The sequence below is a fragment of the Durio zibethinus genome, chromosome 23 (assembly GCF_047325235.1).
Source record: "Durio zibethinus cultivar Kanyao isolate XHJ-2024 chromosome 23, ASM4732523v1, whole genome shotgun sequence".
Lineage (NCBI taxonomy): Eukaryota > Viridiplantae > Streptophyta > Magnoliopsida > Malvales > Malvaceae > Durio > Durio zibethinus.
The window spans coordinates 11,638,994-11,651,778 of NC_143184.1; the positions used below are offsets into that span (position 1 = coordinate 11,638,994).

A 12,785-nucleotide genomic window follows, 5' to 3' on the forward strand; every position below is an offset into this window, starting at 1 on the left:
CTAAATCATTTTTCAAATAAAACCAAGCAACATGTTAAATAGCATGCGAAGATAGACTTTTTGTTATCATAAACCAAATTAATTTAATCATCATCATCATCATATATATATATATATATATATATATATATATAACCCAACTAATCCCTTATTTAATGCAGGCTTGAGTTAAAAGTTACAACATAGGCACTAAAATATTTTTTTGCAAAAAACCTCAAAAGCATACAATAGCTTAATCAGTTAGTCTTAATAGAAATAAATTAAAACACTTTTTTGGTAAACTTCCCATTTTTTATCTTTTAATAAAAAATATCTAATCATAAATAAATAAATTAAACTCAGGGAACTAAATAGTTCTAACTAAAACAAGAAATTACCTTATTTAAATGAATATAACACCATCCATCAATCTATAAAGAGTAAAGGATAAAAAATAAAAAACAAATATCATAAATAAAGAAGCAAAGTTTGAAGCTAACACTAAATTCCAACCAAAACTTAAAAAAAAAAAATTGAAATCCATTGATAATTAAGGTACCTTAATTTCCATACTTAGTAATATATCACCAAAATTCATCTTACCCTACATTAAATCGCATAATTCAACAACCAAAAACAAAAACATAAGATAAATCATACACATAGCAATACATATAAATACTCATATTAATTTTAAACTCTATCAGCAAAGTTAAAGAATTGTCCCATATTCCATTAAAATATATTTAAATTTGATAAATTAATATAATAAATAACAAAACTTGACAATATTTTAACTTTACATGTGGAGTTTAAAAACTCCATTGAAGATGTATGGATAATATTCCATACAAATAAGACAATAAACAGCAAATCAACACTATCTATATATTTTGTTTTAAGTCAATGATCATTTCACATATTGGCAAAATCACTTTACAACACAAAAAGGGTTTGTTGAATTTTTTATAGAGTTTTCTTTCAGAAAATTCATTGACTTCAAACTATACTACTTATAGGCCTTTGTGGGTGTTTCCACATAAAGAAAAAGAATTCTAGACAGATTTCATAGCATCATTGATTCAAAGATTTAGTTTACAAAACCTAGTTATCATAAAATGTAAGAAGTTACTTTATATGAGTATGCCTAATAGCAACATTTTGTCCATCAATTGTAACCCAATCTACAACAGTTAATGTAGGTTACTCCCTCATATCTTCAAGCTATAGCAAAATGTTAAGTCCGAAAGTTATCTTAAAAGAAAATTAAAAAAATAAATGCAAGGCTTTCTCTATTTTCTCTTTCGCTCTAAATAAATAATTAAATATAAAAGAACAAAAAGGCATAGTTGTGAAAAGAATTATGCTCTCTAATCAAACTATCGTTCTGTCACGACTCCCTACCTCATGTCCCCACCTGTAATTTTAGTTCATACTCCTAACAAATCAACCATTTCCTTATTTTTTACGAATAATGTTCAAATAAGTTGCATATAAAATTGAAGAAAAGTAGAATTCATAGTAAGAGAGATATAGACATGGCTAGTAAAACAATAAGGGCAGTTACTTACCAAGATCGTCACATATTTGCAATCCTCCAAGCAGTTTTGAGCATTCCAAACTACAATTCTAAAATTAGGTAGCCAATTCTTTATGACAAATTTCTCTGGCTCAATAGCCAAATTCAAACAATAATTTGTTTTCCTACATCATATGTCTACTAAGCCCATAACAAATATAATAGCCAAATCCTTTAAAACCAGTCCATTTAATACAAAAATATGTACTTTTCTATATATATATTCTGTTTGAAATTGCTTTTGTATCCAAAATTAATAGAACATGAAAATGGTTTCTGAGATTGCATTTGAAACCATGAAATGGCAAAGTATAGGATCTAAAACTATTCCAAATATAAAATTTTAATTAAGATTTTGAATTAAACCTATGTTAGAAAAATATATTTGAATATTAAAAAGATTGAAAATAAAGAATTAAGATCAAACCTTGAAAGATTTTGAAGATAGTTCATGTCTGATCAGAAGAGCAAAAAAAAAAAAAAAAAATCTTGTAATACTGTTAATGCCAAGATACCAGTGTGTGTATATATATGGAATTGAAAACACAACATGATTGTTAATGTATGTTTTGGTTTTCAGTTTGCATTTTGTTAAAAAGCTATAAAATTAAATAGCAGAAAATAGATTAAAAAAAAAGTCAACTTCTTAATACAAATAAACTAAAAAAAAAATCAACAAAGAAAGATCACAAATACCAAAAAGGCAAAACAACATGTGATACTATTTATGCTAACCTGAAAATTAATTATCCAAGAAACTTTAACAAACCTCAAGAAAAAAAAAATCAAAAAGATCAATCAAAACTAAAATCATAACTTGATTCAAATAACATGCAAAATAAAATAAATTATCTTTTGAAAACATTTTACATTTTCAACATAAAAATGCCATAAAATGAAGCCTTCAAACACCATTTCACCCAAAACTACCATCTAACCACCAAAAAAATAACTCAGACCACTACCTAAAATCATCAGAAACTACACTGGTAACTTACCTCCCCCACCAAACAACCTTGCAACCGTGAACCCCCACTAAACACCATCTTTAAACCACCATAATTATTGGGACACAAAAGAATAATATATTTTTTACTTGGAATCCATACACAAAACAACCATTTTTAAGACAATAAAAAGCACAAAAATCACAAAAAAATTTCACATTTCTCTCAATGAAGAAGCATCAGTGCCAGATCAAGCAAGAAAAAAAAAGAAGTATATTCAATAAAAAAAGAGAGAGAAAAAACCCAGCCCATATTAGCTTCTTAATATCAGTAAAAGAAAAAAAAGCCAAAATTTCAACCATTTGTGTACACCACTTTATAGATACAATTCTCTCTAATGCCAAACTTGAACCTTTTAAAATCTTTATACTTTAGAATAATGCAAAAATTTTTTTTTTTCATTTTTTAATAAAAAAATTAATAGAAGTTTGAAGAAATCCAAATGATAGAAAAGGAAGATTCTGTATAATTCCATGTCTTTCTAAAAAAGGACAATCAAACAATCCCTTCCTAATAACAAAGTGTAAACGTAGGATTCTGCATTTATTTTGAGATATCAACTCTCTTTTTATACCATATGATAGCATCACGGAATGGACAAACACATTTAGGACCATCAAAATTAAAAACTTTAAAATATGTTCCTTAAAATGATAAATGATTAAAAAATAATTATAGATATCAAAAAACTGAAAAAAAAAAAAAGTATGAAACCACAAATAACTAAAATACATGAAACGTAATAAAACTCACTTAAATGATTGCTCTCCCTTTTCCCCATACTATGCATATTCTATTGTCCTTCTGCTTCTAAAAAAAACTATCATAGAATTAACATGACTTAAACATATTAAAAAGTTATAAATATAAGTTAGTCATTACCATAAAAAAGAATATATATATATATATAAAGATAAAAAAAAAAAAAAAAGAAAACCAACATTACTAGTAGACTTTCTTACAATCAATTTTGAATTTTGAACACATGTAAAAGAACTTGCAAAACTATCCAATGCCAATCTAAACTTCCTTTTCTTCGAGATATAAACAACTGAATCTCTTGCAACAATAGACTTAGATGTTTTTAACTTTTATGATTTATAATTCTCTATTAACATCAATAGAAGAATGCAATAACACATGAGATTGATATCCACTTTATCCATTACCAGTAATAGGATCATGCTCGGACATATGACTAATAGACCCTATCAAATCAAGAATTGAAACTAAAGATCTTGTTCTCCTAACATCATCAACTAAAACTGAATATTTTTAGTCCTAACTTCAAAAACATGCCTACCATGTATAGATCCATCAATCGCAAACGCAGGGAAACTATCCATGCAAATATTTTGTTGTCTTATTGATCTTGCAAACTGTAACCTTTCAATATCTTCATTCTATTTTTTTTCTCTACTAATAGAATTCATTATTAAAAACAATAACTTAACATGTACAACATTCAACCAATATATATACAAAACATCATCTACTAACAGAATCAATAAATAGAACTAACAATTAAACGTTAAAATCAAATGAATTGAAAAAAAAAAACAAAAAACACAAAATATAACAACAAAACAAAAACAAAAAATCCAATTTAAAATTTACCTCAAACTTAAAACAACCTAATATCTCTAACTATACCTGTAAAAAAATAAAATCGTATAATTAAAAATAATAAAAACAAATCAAATGATAAATTCACTCCATAATTGAAAATCTTCATTAAATAGCACATGATAATTTAATCAGTCCTTATCTTACAATCCAATGTTTAAAAGATTGATTAAAATAAAGATAAGCATTGTAAGAACTGATTAAAGGACTGATAAAATCTAAGAATTAAGTTTAAATACTATAAATTGTTTATATTGCTAATCTCACACTATTTATTTTACACTAATTTAAATACTCTAAATTGAATAGACCCTTTAAAAAGTAATGCAAGATAATGCACCCTCTAGACTCATCACTTTTATTAATGATTGATTAATGGATTGAGACTAGGTCATTAGCTGTCTTTTCTGTTTGCAACACCAAAAGAAACCTTACACGTATAATGTTTGATTAATTATACAACACTAGAAAAACCTTCCACTTCATCTACTATTTAGTCCACATGCAGTTTTGCTTTTCTTTATCTCCTAATAAGCAAGAAAACAACTTTTTTTTTACTTTTACTGTCTTTGTTTCAAAAGTTTCACTTAACCTTTTTCACTAAAGTTGTAAAAGACTTCCTTGAATAAAGGCATTTGCTTTTTTCAGGTTGAAGACAGAGAAATTAAAATTTGATCTTGATGCTTTTTTTTTTTAAAGCAACTTTTTAATTAATCAATCAAAAAGAGGATACAACAATAACAAGAAATAGTAAGCAATGAACTGTTTAAGGTAAAAAAGGTAAGAGTGATTAATAGTATTATTATAAAAATGAGTCAAAAAATAAAAAAGCTTCTAATAGAGTGTTCAAGATAAACACTCAAAACATATCAAAAGATTTCCCCCCAACTTGAAAAAACAATTGCCTTGAAGGAAACATAAAACTTTTAATATTCTATCTACCATTAGTGAGCAAAGCTAGCCTTTAAAAGAATAGTCATTGGCAACTTTTTTTGGTGGCTAAGATTGTTTACAAATGAGGTAAGTGGTCTAAAGAGACATTACTTTTAGCACTACCCCACCATTGTTTGTTTCATTTTTTCTCACAGTTTTTGCTATAAATTAATAGATTTGCGCTCAATTAACTAAATATGAAGTTTAAAATAATCTAAAGTAAGAGATCAATGCGTAAAACATTATCATCAAGTGGAATGTACCATCCTAAAACATATGAAGGAATGTATTCAAAACACACACACACACATATATACATATGTGTATATATATATATACACATACCCATAATTTATTCATTCTCTAATCCAAAAGTTATAAAAAGAAATGGATAATTCTATTCTCAAACATTATGAAGCTAGCTGTAATAGTTTAATATTCTTGGGTTTATTAAATTTGTTGTTATCAATGGTGATTGTAATCCTAGTTTCTTTTACCAATCATAGTAAAATTGTTTTGCTTTATTTATTGTGTATTTAGGGGTAATATGCTAATGTGGTAAGTGACAATTAACTTATTAAATCTGGGTAAGTGATAAAAAATGCTGGATTAATTAATTTATGACCTAAATTCTTTTTTTCTTACAGGTTAGTTCCACAGAGACTGTTTGATTCATTGGTGAAGAAAGGTTATTTGATTTATTAATTCATTTAATTATACCAAGACATTATAAGAAAATAATGTAAAAAAAAACACACACACACACACACTTGATAGGCATAACAGAGGAATCAAATATACAATATAAAGAAACAAACACCACTACAATTTAACAAACTAAAACACACAATAAATAAAGCAAAACAACACATAATACAATTCATATTAACTTAAAAATTAAATATCCAAGAAACTTGAACAAACCCTGAGACAAAAAAGAAAGAAAGGATCAATAAAAAACAAAATCATAATTTCATATAAACAACAAGCAAAACAAAATACTCCTAAAAAACGCCACAAAATATTCACTAACAAACTATGTTTCCATAAAAACGCTTAGAACACCAATAAAAAGAAGCATTGTCAAACAAAATAACAACTAAAGATTAATTTTCATCCAACATCAAAACATACAAAAACAAAATCTTCTAAAAACCATATTTAAAACAACATGCAAACATTGTAGCCATAAAATCCAAACCTCATTCAACAATTCAACTCCATTAAACAAAATTAAAATCTATACCACCAAAATCATCCCAACAAAACCGAAAAAAAAAAAAAAAAAAACTTGCATTCAATTAAACAACAAAAAAAAAGTAAAAGATTTTACCCAAAAATGCATAAAAAAAGGAAAAACGAAAGAAAAAAAAAACACACACACATAAGATAAGTTTCTTTTTCATGCCAGACTTCCTTTCTTTTAATCAATAATAATGGAAACAGAAAAAAAAAAAGTTTCAAAAATCAAATTAAAATATACTTGTCAAATATAAAAAAAAAAACGCTTATAAAAAAAGTTTATTCCTTTTGCTTCGATCAACTATAAAAGAATTATTTAAAAAAAAAATTATACATATCAAACTTAGATTCCCTAAAAGATCTTTTTTATATAAGATAATATTGATAATTTAAAATGTATTTATTTTAAATATATATTTTTTTAATTTCAAAACTTTTTATCCAAAATGCTCTATTAGAATTTTTTTAAAAAAATATTTAGCGTTTGACCTAAGCAATAAAGTAAAAATAAGAAGTAAAAAAATAGAGAAGAAAAGGTGGGCTACTAAACCCATTTGATGTAAACTTTTTCATTTTCACTATTGACTATTGGTTCGTTATGTCCAAAACCCAACAAAAAAGTTAAAAGGAGATGCTAAATTTTTTTAACATAAAATGCTAATTGATTTAATTCTCTTTCATTTTATAAATTTAGTATATTTTATTTTTCATTATGTTGATAATTAAGTTTTTGACCAAAAGAATGTTGTTAATTAAAAATAGTAAAATTATTTAATTTGTCACGTGAATATCAATAAAAAAAGAAAAATAAATATTAAACATGATTTTTTTAAAATTTATCAATGAATAATTACAAAGTTTTTTTTTTTTAAATTGTAAGTAATAATGTTTTAAATATCTTGGTGATGAATAATTAAAAATATTAAAAGTATCAATTTCAAATTCTTAAACGAAAGGCAAGAGGTGCTCTAATTATATACTAGAATTTTGCATCCCGTTTCGCGTCAAGCTATTTTTTTGAAATATTAAAAGCTTATTATTATATACTAGAATTTTGCGTCTCCTTTTAAATTGCATTTGAGCAGTTTTTTTTTTTTATTTATTAATTTATTTTTAAATATCTTTACCTTATTGTTTATTTAACTAAAATTTTTATTAAATAAATAAATAATATTTATTAAATAAATAAAATTTAGTTTATTTAACTAAAATTTTTATTAAATATACTTTCTTTTTCCAAAAAATCTTAAGTAGCATCTGCAACTCGTAAAATTTTCCATGTGTTGATTTGTTTAAGTGTTTAAAAAAAATGAAAGAGGGATAGCGTGAAAGGTTCAAAAAATTTGTTTTTTAACTGGAAGGAATTGGATTCTTTTATCCAAAGAGAATCTGGGCTTAAAGTCCAAATGAAGAGCAGCAGCAAATCAAAACAGGAGCCGAAGGCAAAAAGAGACAAAATCTTTCCTTTGTTTTCTCCACTTCCTCTCACACTCAGTTCCTGTGTTTATTTTTTCCTTCCCCAAAAAACCCATATCCCAAATATTTTGTTTTGTGTTGAATCCAATGCCAATTCCATTTCTCACCCACCCTTTATCCACCCCAATTCACTCATCTTCAATTTAAATACCCACAAATTCACAATCAATTTTTTTCTTTTTTTTTTTTTATAATTTTTTATGGCTGCTCTTTACTCAACTTCCTTTTGCTTTTCTGGTAGTTTGGCTTCTTACCCACTTCACAATTCCGTAAAAATCGGTCATGGCAAGGTTAGAGCTTCTGGGTTTTCTTTCCCTTCACTTTTTCCTGGTTCAGCTCGTAAGTTGCATGTCCAAGGTACTTTAACTTTTTTAACTTTTTTTTTTCTATTTTATTTCTATGCAAGTTTCATGTGGTAGAGCTAAAATGATTTTTTTATTCAAATTTATGATTAGCTTCGTTTTTGGTATGCAATGCTAAGGGCAATCTTGGTTAGTTTTGAGTAATGTGAATTTTATTTTTTATTGTTGTTGCAATAATTTATGTTCCATTCAGTTTTGGAAAATGTATTCCATTTTCTATCTTCGTTTTTATTCTGAATATGATCCAATAAAATAATTAGCTAAATTTAGAAAGATGAAAACATGGATTTCCAAACTTAATTCAGATAGTTGTAAACGATTTAATATAGTTGTCCACCTATATAGAAAGTTGGAAATTTTGGGTTTTCGAACGATTTAGCAAAATGGAAATGTGCATACACAGAAAAAATATATAGATTTATAAGGAAAAGGAATAAAAGTTATTAAGAAAAATGGCTACTGCCATTTTGGTTAGTTGAATGAAGGATCAGTTTGAGTGATGCAAAGATAATTACTAGTTCATGTTGTTGTTTTAAGGATGTGTTTGGCACACAAGATTATGATAGGATAAGATAAGATGATAATATGAATAGGATTAGATTAAATAATGTCATTCTATTTTGTGTTTGATGTGTGCAAGGATTAGGATAGGATAATTTATTTATTGGTCAAAATTATTCCTCCTCAAAGTTTATTTAATTTAAATTATTGATGTAATTTTTAAGGGTATAATAGGACATGTAAGTTCAGTCCTATGGATTAAAAATAATTCTCTCCACTTTGGGAGGATTGAATCATCCTATACCAAGAGGATGTTTAATCCTCATTGTAATCCTATCACTTTCTTTAGATATAAATCAAACATAATATAGAACTATTATCATCCTATGTTATCCATCATCATATGCACCGAACATGACCTAAGTGTTAAGGGATTATTATTTCATACATTGCTGGTAGAGTTTAAAAACTCCACAAATGTTAAGTAATCCTACATTTTTAATGTGTGGCATTGTGGCCTTTTCAAGTAAAAATAATTGGTTTTAGGAATAGGTGGACCATTTTAGAATGAGTGAAGTCATAAAACTTTTCCTCTATATTTTAATATGCGTGAATGGAGATTGTTTTTAGGCCAAAATCCATTTGATAGTTTTTTGGCACCATATTTTTCTTTCATAGAGCATTTGCCCACTATTGGTATGTTCTTTTGCAAACAATGTTTGTCGGCTTATTGTGAGTTGGTTGATGCCATTTTTAGGGAGACTTTGTCATGAAAATTTGTTAAATTTAGAGGGAAAAGAGAGAGTATGGAGAACATAGTTCAAGTGATGCAGAACAGCTTAAGGGGCTATCTTATTAGTGTTCTGCATCATCAAGTCTCTAAAAAAAGGACCAAATCAATAAATAATTAAAAAAAGCACGTGTTGAATATCTTAGAAAAGAAAGAACTTGTAAACTAGTCCTTTGTTGAATTTATCCCTGCTCCTGCACAACTTTATTGGATGAGAAATATATATATATCTTTATCTCTTTTCTTTGGTAATAGATATCTTGGAACTATGAATGGAGGAAGATCGTTGGTGCCCACGACATTCTTAAGTATATGCCTCGATTTGATCTTTAAGCTCGTTAACAAACATTAAAAGTGTTATGAGTGGCTAACAGCTGAAAACACATTGGAAAAGAGCATGGATTGATGAGTATGGTAATTTGAAATTTGAATGAAGACCATATCTGTCAAGCTTGTCGTCAGTTGTCATTAAACCTCAAAATTTAGCAAAGGCTTAGTTGTAGCTAATCAAGTTGCTAGAAATCTTAGTGTATGAGGTTCTCTTTAATCTAATACTTTGAAGCATAAATACAAATCCAATTAATTATGGATGTGGCAATAGGGTGATTCTTGAATTGATAGGATAGAATAAAATGCCATAGTTAATAAAAATGTTTTTGTTGCATTAACCTTAATTGTTTACTAAATGCTGCAGCATTATATGGTCATCATAGAGTAATTTTCATAAATATTTCTTGCCATAAATAAACTAAAACTTTTATGATTTCCTTTTTTGTGTTTTTTTATACAAAATTATCTTAGGGTAGGTTGCGACGTGAGGTCACTATTTCCAAAAACCAATTTGGGTTTATGTTAGGATGCTCCACAACATAAGCGATCTACCTTTTGAGGCTTTTATTGGAGGGTTTTTGAGTGAGAAAGAAAAATCTACGTGTGGCATTTATCAACTTGGAGAAAGCATACGATATAGTTCCTCGAGAGGTGCTTTAGTGGGCCTTAATGAAGAAAGGAGTCCCTTTAAAGTACATCCACATAGTTAAAGATATATATGAAGGAGTGGTAACAAATGTGAAGATGGTTGGGGCCATGATAGATAGCTTCCTTATTACCTCAGGATTACATCAAAGGATTAGTACTAAGTCCTTTCCTTTTTGCATTAGTTATGGACGAGCTTACTAGATGTATCCAAGATAAGGTGCCATAGTGTATGTTATTTGCCGACGATATAGTCTTAGTTGAGGAAACTTGTGATGCCCTTGATGCAAAATTAAAATTATGGAGGAGTACATTGGAGTCTCGAGGTTTTAAATCGAGTAGATCTAAAACTAAATATATGTAATGCAAGTTTAGTAATCACAAGGAACTGGGTACTATTGTGATTAAGTTGGATGGTGATGGAGTACCAAAGAGTAGCCAGTTTCGATATTTGGAATCAATTATTCGGAGTGATACTGAGATAGAAGTAGATGTTAAACATAAGATTCAAGCAGGATGGGCGAGGTGGCGAATTACGTCGGGTGTGTTGTGTGATCGCAACATGCCTTTAAAGTTAAAAGCGAAATTATATAAAACAACTATAAGGCCTGCATTACTATATGGAACCAAGTGTTGGGTTGTTAAGAAACAACATGAGAAGAAAATGAACGTAGCAGAGATAAGGATGCTTAGATGAATGTGTGGTAAAACTAGAAGACACAAAATTAGAAATGAAGAGATTCGAGAAAAATTAGGGGTAGTCAGAAGTGAAGAGAAGATGAGAGAGGGCTGTTTTCGATGGTTTGGACATGTGAAACATAGGCCTAGCTGTGCACTGATTAGGAGAATTGAGTCTCTAGATCTAGGAGAGATCAAAACATCTAAAGGTAGACCACGAAAGTTATGGATGCAAGTAATAAAATTCAATATGATAGTTAAGGAATTAGATAAAAAGGTGGATGTTGATAGAAATGAGTGGTGCAAGAGGATTCAAACTACAACCTAATTTGATTCTCTTATTTGGTTTTTCATTCAGCCGACCCCAGAATATGGGATATAAGGCTTAGTGTGTTGTATCTTGGGGCTTAATGTGTGTATGAAAGTATCTGGATATGCCTTAAAGTTTAAAGTTTTTCCCCCCTATTCAGCATTTTTGAGGAACCAATCCAATAAAGTTCATAAAATGGTCCTCAATCTACTTATCTCTACAAACCTGTCACATCTGTAGTCATTGACTGGCATCTTTGACTATTTAGTTCAAATTAGCAATGCCATATGCTCTTTCGCTTATCTGCCTCATTTTATGTACTCAAATCTCTCTATCAGTTGCTACCAAAACTGCATGCATAGTCCCATTTCCTCCAGCCTCTACTCTTTCAGTGATCACTATGAAATATTTATTGATAAAGTTTGGAAGTTGCTTTTTAATGGACTGAATTGATTTTAAATGAAAATATCATTGTGATAACTAAAAAAAAATCAAATCAAGCCATTTGTAGTTTCAATAGGTGAACCTTCTATTCTATTAATGGTAGTACTGGGAGGCAATTTTAATTTGCAGTGCTTGATGCATATTATTTTCTATTGAAAATAATGCTATAACTAGGGTATCTTGACTCTGGTAGTCTGGTTGAATGCCACCAGCTGTCAAATACTGCAGTTTAAACTTGAACAAACTCTTAACTTAGAAATAAAGCTGGACTAATGATAATTGGTATGAAACTTTATATACAATCATAGTTTTCTCTTTTTGACCATCAGATCCAATTACCGCTATGTATTTTTCCTTACATCTTACTTTCTACAACTAATCTTTTTGCCATATTTATTTATTTTAGGAAAAGCTGTTTCTCGTGATGGATTTCCTGAAATAAAGGATTCTTCCCTTGTGGTTTGCTTTGGGGAAATGTTGATAGATTTTGTCCCAACTATCAGTGGGCTTTCATTGGCAGATGCTCCTGCATTTAAAAAGGCTCCTGGAGGTGCACCTGCTAATGTTGCTGTTGGCATAGCACGTCTTGGTGGCTCATCAGCTTTTATTGGGAAGGTACCATTTTAAATGTATTCATTCATTTTTGTTTGTTATATAGGTTGTAAAGATTGAGATGGTGCCCAGTTCTGTCTGTTGGATTTTTAGTTTTATAAACATTGTTATTCTTTCTAATGAATCTTCATCTTCAATGTGAGTTTATATTATCAGGATTCTAGGATCATGTAAAAAAAAAAAACTTTTGTTGTTGGTCTTTGCATAAAATATCTCCTATATATGTATTGTTCTTGTTTATCAAGTATGATATCAACATGTCTCATTCACA

At 28.3% G+C, this 12,785-nt stretch overlaps 1 protein-coding gene across 2 annotated transcripts in view; it reads left to right on the forward strand.

Moving 5' to 3' along the window:
* The first annotated feature begins 7,792 nt into the window (after nt 1-7,792).
* Nucleotides 7,793-12,785, forward strand: part of LOC111313184 (putative fructokinase-6, chloroplastic) — a 10,128-nt gene continuing 5,135 nt past the window's right edge. The window contains exons 1-2 of one of the 2 annotated variants that reach the window (XM_089752314.1): nt 7,793-8,199; nt 12,309-12,517. In XM_089752314.1, the coding sequence (XP_089608440.1) occupies nt 8,043-8,199; nt 12,309-12,517 (366 nt within the window). In that variant the 5' untranslated portion in view covers nt 7,793-8,042. The remainder of the gene's footprint in view (nt 8,200-12,308; nt 12,518-12,785) is intronic. The other variant, XM_089752313.1, reaches the window with a different exon arrangement.